The 12,564-nt window shown below is 41.0% G+C and overlaps 1 protein-coding gene across 3 annotated transcripts in view; it reads left to right on the forward strand.

The window, feature by feature from the left end:
- Positions 1–12,564, forward strand: part of ttyh3a (tweety family member 3a) — an 83,545-nt gene that overhangs the window by 19,023 nt on the left and 51,958 nt on the right. For all 3 annotated transcript variants that reach the window (XM_069180639.1, XM_015359781.2, XM_015359779.2), the window contains exon 2: positions 9,990–10,162. In XM_069180639.1, the coding sequence (XP_069036740.1) occupies positions 9,990–10,162 (173 nt within the window). The remainder of the gene's footprint in view (positions 1–9,989; positions 10,163–12,564) is intronic.

Here is a 12,564-nt window from a genome sequence, read left to right on the forward strand (position 1 = left end):
GTCAAGCAAGTGACAACCCAGTGTGGTGCATGAACGTATCTCTGCGATGTGCAAGTGCTCGTTTCCTGCAGTATTCCGGGGGATGGGGTTCAGGCAAGGATCTCCATGTCGTCTGCCCTCTTACAACCCCAGTTGTGGATGTGTAAGGCGCCAGTGCTGAATGTGAGGTTGCTAAACTGAAGCAGGTTTTAGTGTAGCAGTTCCTACTAGTTTCTTGATAAAGGTTCGTATCATTATAATATATTGTATTTTATGGTAACCCCAAAAATATAGAATAAGAGTTATCTTAGGTGTGTGTAGATCTGTAGAGCCTTTTCAAGTCACAGCTTTGCTTTGTTAGTGTGGTGTTTGTTGTATTAAGCATTAAGCTTTGTGGTGTCTTGATTTCTCCTCCTTACATGTTTGGAGCGCCATTGCCTTTCTTGCGCGTTCAGCAATGCGTGCCGAGTGCTTTCCGTAGGTGGGATCTGAGAAGTGTGAGAAGAACGGACGGGGCTTGCATGTGTCAGACTCCAAACATGTCTCCCTGGTGGCAGCAAAACCCACTGGCCTCCTGTAGAAATCTCTCACTGTGCCTAGTTGGTTTTGCAGTTCATTTAGTTCACCAGTCCATGCTGGAAATCACTGAAACATCCACGCAAGACCCCCGCTTGTTTCTAATTAAATTGTTGCATAGTGGTCTTATATCTTCCAGATATACTCCTGTAAATACGAGCCAGTTGTTGTAATGCAGCTGTTCCCCACAAAACATCTGCCCGCAGCACGTCTTTTTGCAGTAAATCAATTTATTTTTTCAAGGAACATTTTTCACATTAAGCACCCGGTCCTCGCAATAACGTAGAGGAGTACATTATCGCCATTCTTTCCCGCGTTTTGTTTTCCGTCAAGTCAGACGGTTGCCAGCTTCTGTGGCCTGATTATCTCTCCTGTGCAGCACATTATTCTCCTTAATTAATCGTTCCATGGGTAGCCAGCGTGTTGAAGGCGATAACAATGCTTCTGCGAATAAAAGGCAAAGAAAAAAGCCATCACATCAGGAAAGGAATGTGAAATAATAAAGCATGTTTAATATAGAGCGAGGTCTTATGTAGATAGAGATTTTTGTCCAATATTATATATATATCCATCTCTAGAAGAATCTGCCATCTTAAAACATTTCTACACGTGCAAACACATGTTGGATTTGATAAGCACAGTACAATGAAAGTGTGAAATAACAGCTATGAAAACAGCCCTTGTCATTTCCAATGTTTTCAATAGGAAAATTTTGCATAAAACGCGTGTTTTCAGGAATGCTGCTGTGGTTTTATATGAGAAATTACTGTACTGGTTGTTCTCCTGAATCCCCTTCAAAACATGACGAATGAAGGTGGTTTATAATGTGAAGTACTGCAGTTTCTAATGTGAACTCTTTCTGACTCGTTAACAGGGTTTTCACAGTCTTTCAGCCGAGTGTTGTTTGACGAGTGCCTGAAATAAACACTTCAGGTGCGGTGTGGCTGATTCTCTCCACCTTGCCTGCTCTTCTGGAGGTGCTGAGAAACAGCGGTTTCCAAGCCGCAGAGAAGTGAAGCAGTCACGTGCGGAGCTGCCTTCCGTGAGATCACGCTGGCTGCCAGAAAAACCCAGTACTGTCCCTCGTGGTTTAACTGTGACGCTGTCCTCCTCGTAACTGAAGCCTTGCACAGACGAAACCATCTCGCTAATCCGAGCTGTCAGCCTGTCTGCCAGCCTGAGCAATGTGTGAGGGAGACTGTTAAATGATTTTACATCTAGGCAAGGGTGGTGTTTAATTTGATTTTTTAGAACACTAAAAACATTTCTGTTTAACCCATGGGAAGTCCACTATGGTGATAACTTGAGGATCAAATGGGCAGACCCTTTTGTCCGTTTCTAAAAGAATCTGCGGTATGCTGGGTTGTGGTATGATGGATCAAGTGTGAAGGAGAAATTCATTTTTAAAAGATCACGGGTTTCTGACTGCATTTTTAGGTCTAGATTGTAATATTTTCAATATGATAGGCCCAAATATTTTTACTGGAATATGTGATAACATATTTGCTTACTGTATGCCGCCACTGTAAATCATATAGTAGTGAAGGGCACGCTTTGTGAAGTTGGTATTTTAGTCTGTGACCCTTGGGTTGGCAGGATTGCAGAGGAGTACATTTATGAAAAGAAGCACGAAACCAGGAAATTATGCGAGACAGAAATTCTGATGACCATCACATATTATACCACAGTATTGTGCATCGTGGTTCGGAGAGAGCTTCAGTGAATAATACAATTTAATGGTAAAGGTAGCATGATTGTACAATTTGTTTACATTTTTTGTAACTTGAAGTAAGGGATATTTACATTGGTTTGCAAATGCTGGTTTTTAAAGGAGGCGTATAAATTAAAGTTTGATTGAATCATGTGCAGTTCCCCCAGCAGCAGATGGTGAATTTTACATTATTCACCAACAAAGTACACATTCGATAGACCATGTTACATAAACATTGTTAATTGCTGCCTTGGGCCATTTTCCTAGAAGAAAACACGTTACAGTGTGCTCAACATATAAATCCCCATTGCTTGTTAAAAAAGTGGTACTTTATTGCTTCTGCAGATTTGCTGTAGATGTGAACTGATTTTAAATCAAGATGGGTGTGCGTGTCCTACTCTCATTAAACAAGGCAATTCGCACTCGTTAGCTTCTTAGAGCACCTAATGCTGAATAGATAATTATAACAGAAATAATTCTCAGGAAAAAGGTCTGTTTGCTGTAGTCCGCAATTGTACTTTGAGCGTTGGTTTACTTTATATCAATTTGTAGAGATTTAAAATGAAGTTCAGCCTGCTGGGTTTCTTGCATTTAAAAATACTGAATTAGCACGTACAGTAGTAAATGAGTTGTCTTGCGTGTATGTCTAGACTCAGGACTCTCCCAGACCAATGCCCAAGATCTGAAGAGTAGAGCTGAGATCTTCATCTGATCTTTGCATCGGTGACCTTCAGGGACTACAGCACAGGGGAGTAGTGGTTAGGGACTCCAGTCTCCAGATCCCAGGTGCAATGCTGGTGTTGCTTTTATGTGCAAGCTATATGCTCCAGTCAAATGTCTTGCTTTATAAATGGACGGCTCTGCAGGTCATCGTTTTAAATGACAAGTAGTTGACAGCTGAAAAGAAGGCGTGGACATTCTGCTGTCTTAGTTATAAAGTACTGGTTTCTAAGTTCCACTTATCCATTATGGTGCACACTGTCTTGTCTCTTTATTACCCACAAAGCTGGCTGTACCTCGTATTCCTAGTATTTTGTGTTTGGTGTTTTAGATTTTGAAGTGCTTTGTGTACGCTGTGCAAGAAATTATGTGGCTTCCAAATTAAGAACTGTGCCTGGTCTAGGCAATTGCATCTAAATAAAGGCTAATGACATTAGAGGTTAGGACTTTTTAATCATTTTTCTTTTCTATGTTGTTAGTTTTAGACTCTGTGTGCTGCATCACATTATTCTGTATAGTTTATAACTTGTGGTTTAAGAACATCGGTAACTCTTAGTCTCAGGAATTTACCTGCTGGTCATGCACAATAATTCCACTTGTAATGTATGGTTCAGTTTTTGCACAGTACTGTGGAATTGATTTTAGCAGTCAGCGTAACCTGGGTCACATCGCCTAATCTCTTCTTTCAAATGTGAAGTGAATAACTGCTCAAAATGCATTGCTTCTGGTAAAAAGAGTTTGCTCTATGTAGTTTCATGAGTGGTGTATGGATTTCTTTAAAATCCACAGTTTACTGCTGAGTGTTACTTCTTAGAATTTGCAAACACTCTGAAGCACCTGAGGTTCTAGTAGTCTTCTAGTAGTATTCTTTGAGCTTATTTGAGTATTTCTGAACTATCTCATATTTCCAGAATTCTTTTGGGTATTCATTTATCTTTAATGTACATTATTAATAGTACGTAGTCTGGCACAGTGATATTATTTCCATCTCCTGTGCTGTGAACTAATTAGACATGTCAGAAATGCTGTAAAAAGGGTTCCTTATGAAATCTGCATTTCAGCTCATCCTTCCCAAGTTGAACGGTCATTTGAAAAGCGAACTTCTCAAGCCTGACCCCGAGGGCATGTGAAGATGCATACTGGCATGTCACAATGTGGGTCATCTAAAAGTAATGAGTAATAGGTTTATTCCATGCTGAAAAGAGAAGAAAGAATACACTCGAAAAAGGCTCCACAGCCGAAACGTTGTGTTTTCGTTCTTCTCTTTTCAGCAGGGAATAAACCTGATACCTGTTCCTTTGCAGCCCGTGCATGCTGACGCAGCTCCCCACCTGAACTATGTTTAGAAATCAGATGTGTTCATTTCTACAAATTCTGGTAACGGCATGCAAAAATAGTGAAGGGATTGAATTTAATTAATTGAAATCTCATTCAGCTGTGTCTTGAAAGATACCAGGTTGTCCCTGTCGATGACGTTGCTGGTTAGGACATTTCCTACTCCCACACTCCTTTGCGTAAAGAAGCACGCCCTGTTGTCAGTTTCAAATGCTCTTCCACTTTATTTGCATTTGTTTCACAGATTTTGTTTTTATATTTTCGGAATCTGTATACTGCAAGGATATTTTCACCAGTCAGCTTTAGTGATGGACACAAGTGGGAACTATGTGGTAGTTCATTTAAAACTTAAAAAGAATGGCATTTCATTATGTAAAAAGGGTTGTGGGAATAGGGGCCACGGTACTCAGTTATGATGTTGATGCTGATACATCAGCTTCATTGAAGAAAGAGCTGGATGAGATCGTTGGTTGATACCTTCAAAGAGTGGAATGGCCTTATTCTTATCCTGGCACAGTAAGCTGAGCCCTGTGGCCTTGCATAAAAAAAACTATTCCTTAGAGATGAGAAACAGTAGGCAGTTTTTTTGATTCCATCTCTTTCCCTGTCAAGCCCTCCCTCTTTCACAGTAGACCCAGGGAAGCTGTTCTGAAAGCTTTGTCTTTTTTATGTGTTCTCTGCTTTGCTGCCCACTTGTTGCTGGTTCTCCTCACGATTTAAAGCCCACGTGTATGCTGAGTTTTTTCTGATTTCACCAGGCAACAGAAACATTCATTTCAAATGAGCCTGGCAAATGTACAGAAAGACTGTTGACCTCTGTGAATCTGAGCAGGGGCAGAACACATGTGATCACGATAATCATGATGGGGATGGTTGATTCATTCAGCTGTGTTTTAATTTAACAGCGAATCTGAAAATGAGAGGCATCAGGCAGACCTGCTTATTTTGATCCGTGTGATGCCTGTTGGTTTTGTGCTTTTTTTGTTCTTTCTTCTGGTTATCATTCTATTTTGAGGAGCAGAGAAATCACGAGCCAGTTCTCAAAGTAAAGCAAAGCATTAGTGCTGTGCATGTCATAAATTCCTCACCTGACAACCTTCTGTATTGCTTAGAAAACTGGCAACAGGGTCTCTGGTCATTTGATTAATGGGTTTTCGAGCATCACACCAGGGTGACTTAAGAATGGAAACCATTTTTCTTACAGAGGAACTTGCCTTTCAATGGCTGTGAAATATATCAGAGAAACCAAGAAGTAATGGTGTGTACAATTGTAATACTGTGGTTGGCATACTGAGCTCTGTTTGAGCTTCCCATGAAACAAAGGTTTATTTAATATAGTAATTGAACTTACCCATCTGTTACTGGAGAATGCACGATAAGATCTCTTTTAGATCTTGACTTCCAAAAGTTAGGAAAAAGAAGGTTTTGCTTTATTGCCCGGGTCAGACAAGGTCATTGATGCTGATGAGTAGAGCAGATGAAAAATAAAAGGTTGTTCAGTGAGTTTTTTTTTCCTAGAAATCAGTGGCCCTTTTTTCTATGTTTTTTGCTTATTGTGTTGCAGTTAATATTCAAGGCTTGAAGATGAACTTGGAAAATTTGTCACTGGGGGAAAAATAAATATAGATGCACAAACATGTAAAGAAAAAGGAAAATGACTTTAATTGGGCTCACATCTCTTTTCCTGGAAATGAAAAGTGATCTTGAACAAACATTCATTTGCATGCGAGGGAATTTATCCAGTATATCGCCAAAGGAGAAGGAAGGCCTGTTATGATAATCTTTCCGAGATTTTTGTAGTCCTAGCCCTTTCCTGTTTAAACAAAACTAAACACCAGACCGCTCTTGAGATCTCTGGAGAATGAGAAAAGAGGCGCAGTCAAACTGTCTGGACTGAAATCTGTTTAATTACTGTACGCCGAATCCCCCCCAAATCTCAAGACTGAAGAGGTGGAGGAGGGGTTTTATCAGGTGACCTACATTTGGAGTGCACTTAGCTATATGAAAAACTATGTTTTGCTGCAAAGTTATAGGCCAGTGCTTCAGTTGTGGTACAACAAGCTATGCATTCCCATTCTCTTTGAGTCATGATCGTGTTACATTATGCCTCTAGTTATTGGTCCTGTGTACCGTCATTGAGTTTGCAACGTAACACATTTTGTATCGTGTGAGGAGGTGGACAGAACAGCAGAGTGGTGAATGTGAGAGGCTTTTCACAGCATCTTGTATTTAAATGGACATTAGGGATACCTTTACCGCCGAGTTGTATTTTGTTTTAGATTTGCCATCCATTGAAATTCATCTGAATAGACCAGTTCTAGCCTGATGCTTTCTAACAGAAAATAATAAGACTGTAGCACTTCAGGGTTTGCAAAAGACACTTCATAAATATATAACAAGCTGTTAACACTAAATTGTGAATAAAACATTTATTTTCTGGGAGCAATGAGTTTTGTTATTAAACATAATTAATCACAAGTAGCCATCGGTCACTACTAGATAAGTTATTATTGCACTCTTAAAATGTTGTTAATCTATTATAGGCTATAAAGAATTTATTACATGGAATTTGCAACTTCCAATTGAAGTTTTTACAAATAAAACAGTAAAAATGTATTGTAAATGGAAACTGGGAGCTTTCCCAGCTTAGCTGTAAACCGGATGTTAGCGGCTTACTTTGGAATACTTGTGCAGAAACATCAAAGCCTCTTCTTTCTGGGTTCTGTATGGTCCAGTAGGTCTGGGCTGTGCCCCTGTCTCCAAGATCGCTCCATTCCCACTCCCCCAACGCCTACACAGTGTGAATGAGTTTCAGGAATGCCCCATCTGCTGAAGCGTTACGATGGAGGAAGTGCTTGTCAAATTGAGGTCACAGTGTCCCCTGAAAAGCCAAAGCTTCCGGTCCGAAGAGTGGGAGCAGTGGGAATGCTCCTTTGCATTAACAGAGCAGCAGTTTAACAGAATAAAGGTTTAGCTGGCATGATACAAAGCATTCAGAACTTCTTTTTTATATACCATATATACAGCTGCTTTGATATTTGCAAGATTGTCTTAAAGGTCATTCAGAAAGAGTTGTTGGTTTCGCTTTTCCTCTCTTCATAATATAAGCTGCCACAGATGGAATACTTTCTGAGGCATGAATGCGGATCACTGGCTATGCAGGATGCTGTGTGACTTGTTTTCTCTACTCCTTATCTGGCCGTATTAAGAGTATTGGTCTTCATGTTGAAGACCCTTTAGCTTTTTTTTCCAGGAAGTACTGAGGTTTTCTCTCTGCACTCTAACGGTGACTTGTTTCAGTCCAAATCTGTTTTCAACTTATCAATGATAAACTCTCACTGCAGAGATCCCTGAAAGGCATGTGCTGTGTGCCCAGTGATGTGATGTTGTCCTGCATTGCCGGTGAAAGTAGGACAATAATTCAGGCCAGGTGTCTTTCAGTTGGGATCTAGAAGACATGGGATTGAAGGCAGACAGAGAAGAATCCAAGGTGTTTTAGTCAGTCACAGGCCCTCCTGGTTGCTGAATCCCTTCCCAGTGGGCCTGTTGTCTTACTGCCGGTGTGCACTGAGCTTTTACACGTATATGCTGAAATAATCGAGTAAGGTGTTACATTTTTGTATCATTCATTCACTTCCATTTCAGACTGGATGGGTTTCATTGTGGAAGTCACAGATGTTGTAGACACTGCATTTTTATGAGTCCACAAAGTTAAGTATTGGAAGAAAACTACATACAGTGTGGCCCCCTGCAAATCATTCAGGTTAGGTTCATTTCCCAATTGGAGATTGGAAGATTTGATTGATTTGAAAAGGCATTGTTTTCAGAATTTAGGTCCAAAATCTGATTTGTCAGTCCTGAGAGGTATATAGACAAGTCTAATCCTTCTGCAATGTTATTTAAGTCACAGACTTGCACAGTACCTACACTCAGTATGGTCCATCTTTTCTTCTCCTTAGGTATTATTCTTTACAAAAAGGTGTTAAAAAATAACATTTTTTTGCATTGCATTTCAGTGCAGATCCCTACATTTATATTTTAAAATTTCCCAAGTATATTTTTCAGTCACCTTTTCCTTTCTTTTTTTCAGTGTTAAGAGAGAAAGGAACAACAAATTATGTAGATGAAATCCACTAGCCACATAATTGTTTATTTAGGCATATGGTAAATGAATAATTTAAAGTACTCAGTAAGTAGAACTGAAACCTGGTGCTACCGTCTTGTAATCTACATTCGTATGACACGCAAAATGAGATGGGTGCAGAAATGACAGTGGGGGATTTTGAGTCAAGCTGCTAGTTATCCTCTCTCTTATTCACCTATCAGTCAGAAGTTTGTTTACTGTCACAAAGTGACTGTGTTCAGACCATCAGATGTGTTTATCAACAGATCTGTTATTAGCAGATAATCTGCACTGTACCTTCTGCTTAATTATTCACAGGAAATGGACATTTCTGCCTCCTGCGAGGCAGGGATATATCAATATGTTGTTGATGCACTCTGATTCTGAGAACCATTGAACAGATGCCAGGTTTATATGATTACAGCAGCATTCGTAAAAGTATTGCATTTCTGTGCCTCATTGAAACCTGTCTTACCATGATTTCTAAAACTTAAAGTGTACCAAACAACACACTGCATATAAGACTATGTAAGGATTCAGAAAAATCTCTGTTCACTGCAGGAATATTCTTAGTCTAGGGTGTGCCTAGGTACCATCAGGGCAGGACGAGACCTCTTAACAAGTCTGTGCTGATGAACTAGCTATAATTGTAATATGAAATTAAATTTAATTGCAGTTTTGCTTATCAATTTTTATTAATGGTTACTAATGGCAGTAATTAAGAAGATGTTCATCAGGATTTTAAAGATCTTGGTATCCTAGATGTCAGTAGCACAGGCTTGGATGAAGAATCCTGTCGTGTGCAGTCAAGGACAGAGATGACACCATTTCAAGAAACTGTCAAATTGAAAAAGAACAAACAAAAGAGGGGTTTTTCCATATTTTTGAGTGGACGGATGGATAAATACAGAAATGCAGAAGCCAGAGTGGGACTTTTATTTTCACTGCAGTTCTTTCAGCTCTTACGTGTACATGTAACATATTGCTGTCATTTAATGTTGTTCTCTTGTTCAATGGTAATATACATTTCTTCTGCAGTGAAAGACGTAGGCATTTCTGCTAACTGTCCTGGGCCTTTTCTGATCTTACGGGAGCCCTTAATTATGTCTGCTCTTGCACAAATCAGCATTAGAGCATTAAATCATGATTATCAGGGCTCCTAAAAGCCGTCTTATGTTGTTATTATTTGGCTCACCGCTGTTTATGGTTAGATGGTGCCTGTTTTTATTTATTGGCAGGATTTTATTTTGTGCAGCCCGGCCAGGGCGCCTTCCACATGAAAAAGCGAATTTAAGGCTGTGATCAAGTTGAAGCTGAATAATTCTGCAGCTCAGGACGTTCTCTGTCACGTGTCAGAAAGTCTTCTGTTTGGTTTTCGACTAGGACGGCGTGTTTTGGGAACACAGTCGTGGGAGAAACAATGGATTTTAGAGAAGAAGGTGTTTTTTCAGACGAAAGAATGGTCCAGGAGTCCGGGCTCCTCAGTTCGGTCTCTGGTGCTGCGGGGGGCTGCTGCTCATCGACACCTTGTTCTGTCTCTTCCAGTCGGTGCTGCTGCTGGGGAGCCTGGCGCTGGCCTGCCTGGCGCTGGACCTGCTCTTCCTGCTCTTCTATTCCTTCTGGCTGTGCTGCCGCCGCCGGAAGAGCGACGAGCAGGCCAACAACGCCGACTGCTGCTGCACGGCCTGGTGCGTCATCATCGCCACCCTCGTCTGCAGGTGAGCCTTCCTCCCCTCCGGGTTTGGTTTTGGTCTTGTCACCGCTCTGCCCGGTTGACGGTCACGGGGGAAGCTGGAGCCTATCCCAGCAAGCAGTGGGTGCTAGGCAGGACACACCCAGGACAGGAAAGATGCCAGGCCCTTGCAGAGCAGGTGCAGAGACACACACGTACACCAATCCAGTTGTCCCAGAAAACAGTTAACCTACTAGTATGGCTTTGGACTGTGGGAGGAAACTGGCGCACCTGGAGGAAACCCACGCAAGAAGTGGGTTAGAACATATAAACTCCACACAGACAGCACCCCCAGGTCCAGAACTGAACCCAGGGCCCCAGCTGCGAGATGGCCTTGATGACCACTGTGCCCATGTGCCACCCTGTATCCAAAAATGTCATTTTTATTTCATCTGACCATAAGGCAGTATGTGGTTCCAGCTGTCATTCAGACATACAGTGGGCTGGCAACTTCAAGTCTCCTCTTTTTGCGGTTCACCTTCAGAAAAATTGTGTTTTTCCTTGCAGCCTGGCCGTGCACAGCAGAAGGTTCCAAATCTAGCTTAGTTGGGTAGCTGGGTAGGTTGGCTGGATAGCCAATTTCACACGCCCACAATTCTTTCCGTAAAGAAATACGGCCTTGTCTGGGTTGCAATTTCACTTCCACATGATGTCTGCTGGTGTCTTCTGGTTCGTGTTCTACTCTTCATTCTGAAGACGTCCACTGGATTGACTTTGTGCCTTTAGGTATTTTGAATACTTGTCCCCTGCTCCCTGCCTCTCATAGTCTTCTCTGCTTAAGACGAACAAGTCTTGCCTCAATCTGGGACTTTCCCTTAAGCCCTGGAATGCTTTTCTCCAGACTGATTTTACAGCAGAAATATGTTTTTTTATAAAATGGTGGCTAAACTTGTACACAATATATTAAATGATGTATTACTAGTGATTTGCACAATTTTAATATCGCATCCCGTGATTTAATTTCTGCATTTATAGGTGTATATACTAACATTTTGTTTGTATTTTTTATTGCTTTCCTGCATTGTCTAGAAAATGGGAACTTGAACACCCAAGTCAAAAACTTTCATACATAGCTTCTTCAGGCTCTGTTTTTCCCGTTTTGTTTTGACTACATTAAATGCCATCTCCGGGTGTTTTGCCAGTCTTAAATTTTATCTGAATCGTTTTGAATTTCGATTGCTGCTTCTGTAGTGTTTGGTGGAGTTTGTAATCTCTGTTTCATTGTCTGCCACCGTGACTATTTCAGTTCAGCAGAATCTAGATCATTGATATAAATTCAGTAGAGCAGTGGTCCTAGTACAGATTCCTGTGGTACACCACCAAATACCACATCCATGTGGGTGATGTTGAATGGTAGTTTGTATCCTGAAGATGCTAGTTTGTGGGGTTGGAAATCTCTAACAGTTAACAGTTTTACTGTCTTTACAGTTGCCTCCCAGACTACTTGTCTCAGAGCCTGTGGTGGCAAGATATGCTTGCCTCCCCTTGCTGACAGGATAAACCAGTAGCTTTAAATTTCTCAACAATGGGCTGTATAGCGGAAAGAGAGAGATTCAGCTTGTTGCAAACGGTTTTAAAGCCATCCCCCAGCTCATGGAGGTTGATGGCCATTTTCCTGTAGTCTTCAAAGAGCTCTTGGACCTAACATAAAATGGATTAGGCAAAAGTAAAAACAAATTTGATTACTACACCTTTTGTGGACTGAACAAGAATAGCTGCATTGTTATAGTCCTAAAAATGTACAGGTTGCTATAAGGCACATAAGCATGCTGTGCTGGTGGGACTTCTGCTGCTAGGGAATTATGTAATGTTTTCCTTCTTGTAAAATCAAGGATGCCTTTTGATTTCATTCTTTTCCTCCTGTGCTATGGATTACAACTGGAGCATGTAGCAGCTAATTATAGGAGGTTCAGTGCTTCAGACAGCGTCTGCTGAACCTGATGTGTCAGTCAATCAACTGGATGTCCCACTGCAAACGAAGGTTGGTCCCATCATGCACGGATGACCTGCTTTTAATGTCTCAATTTGTGTCAAGCAGTAGGTGGAGCACTAGAACATATTGAATACTGCCTCAAATAGCTACAGCTTTATTTCGGATATATCTTATCATTTTGAATTCTTCCCTGAGGAATATTTAACTGCAGTTATCAATCCTTTCAGCAGGCAGTTCTTCTGCCACCAATAGACCAGTTTCCATCAAGAGATTGTCACTTGCAGTCTAATGTGTCAATGTATCGTGAGTGTGTTACCTAGTAAAAGGAGGTAATCCTTTTTGCCAAGAGTAAAAAGCACTAGTTCTGAATGTAATTGGATATTGTGAATTTGAAAGGGAAGGAAATTGTTCTGTTATGTGACAGCCAGTGACTCACAGATGTCATCCTCCATGTT

Source organism: Lepisosteus oculatus, chromosome 19 (genome assembly GCF_040954835.1).
Source record: "Lepisosteus oculatus isolate fLepOcu1 chromosome 19, fLepOcu1.hap2, whole genome shotgun sequence".
In the NCBI taxonomy this organism is placed as follows: domain Eukaryota; kingdom Metazoa; phylum Chordata; class Actinopteri; order Semionotiformes; family Lepisosteidae; genus Lepisosteus; species Lepisosteus oculatus.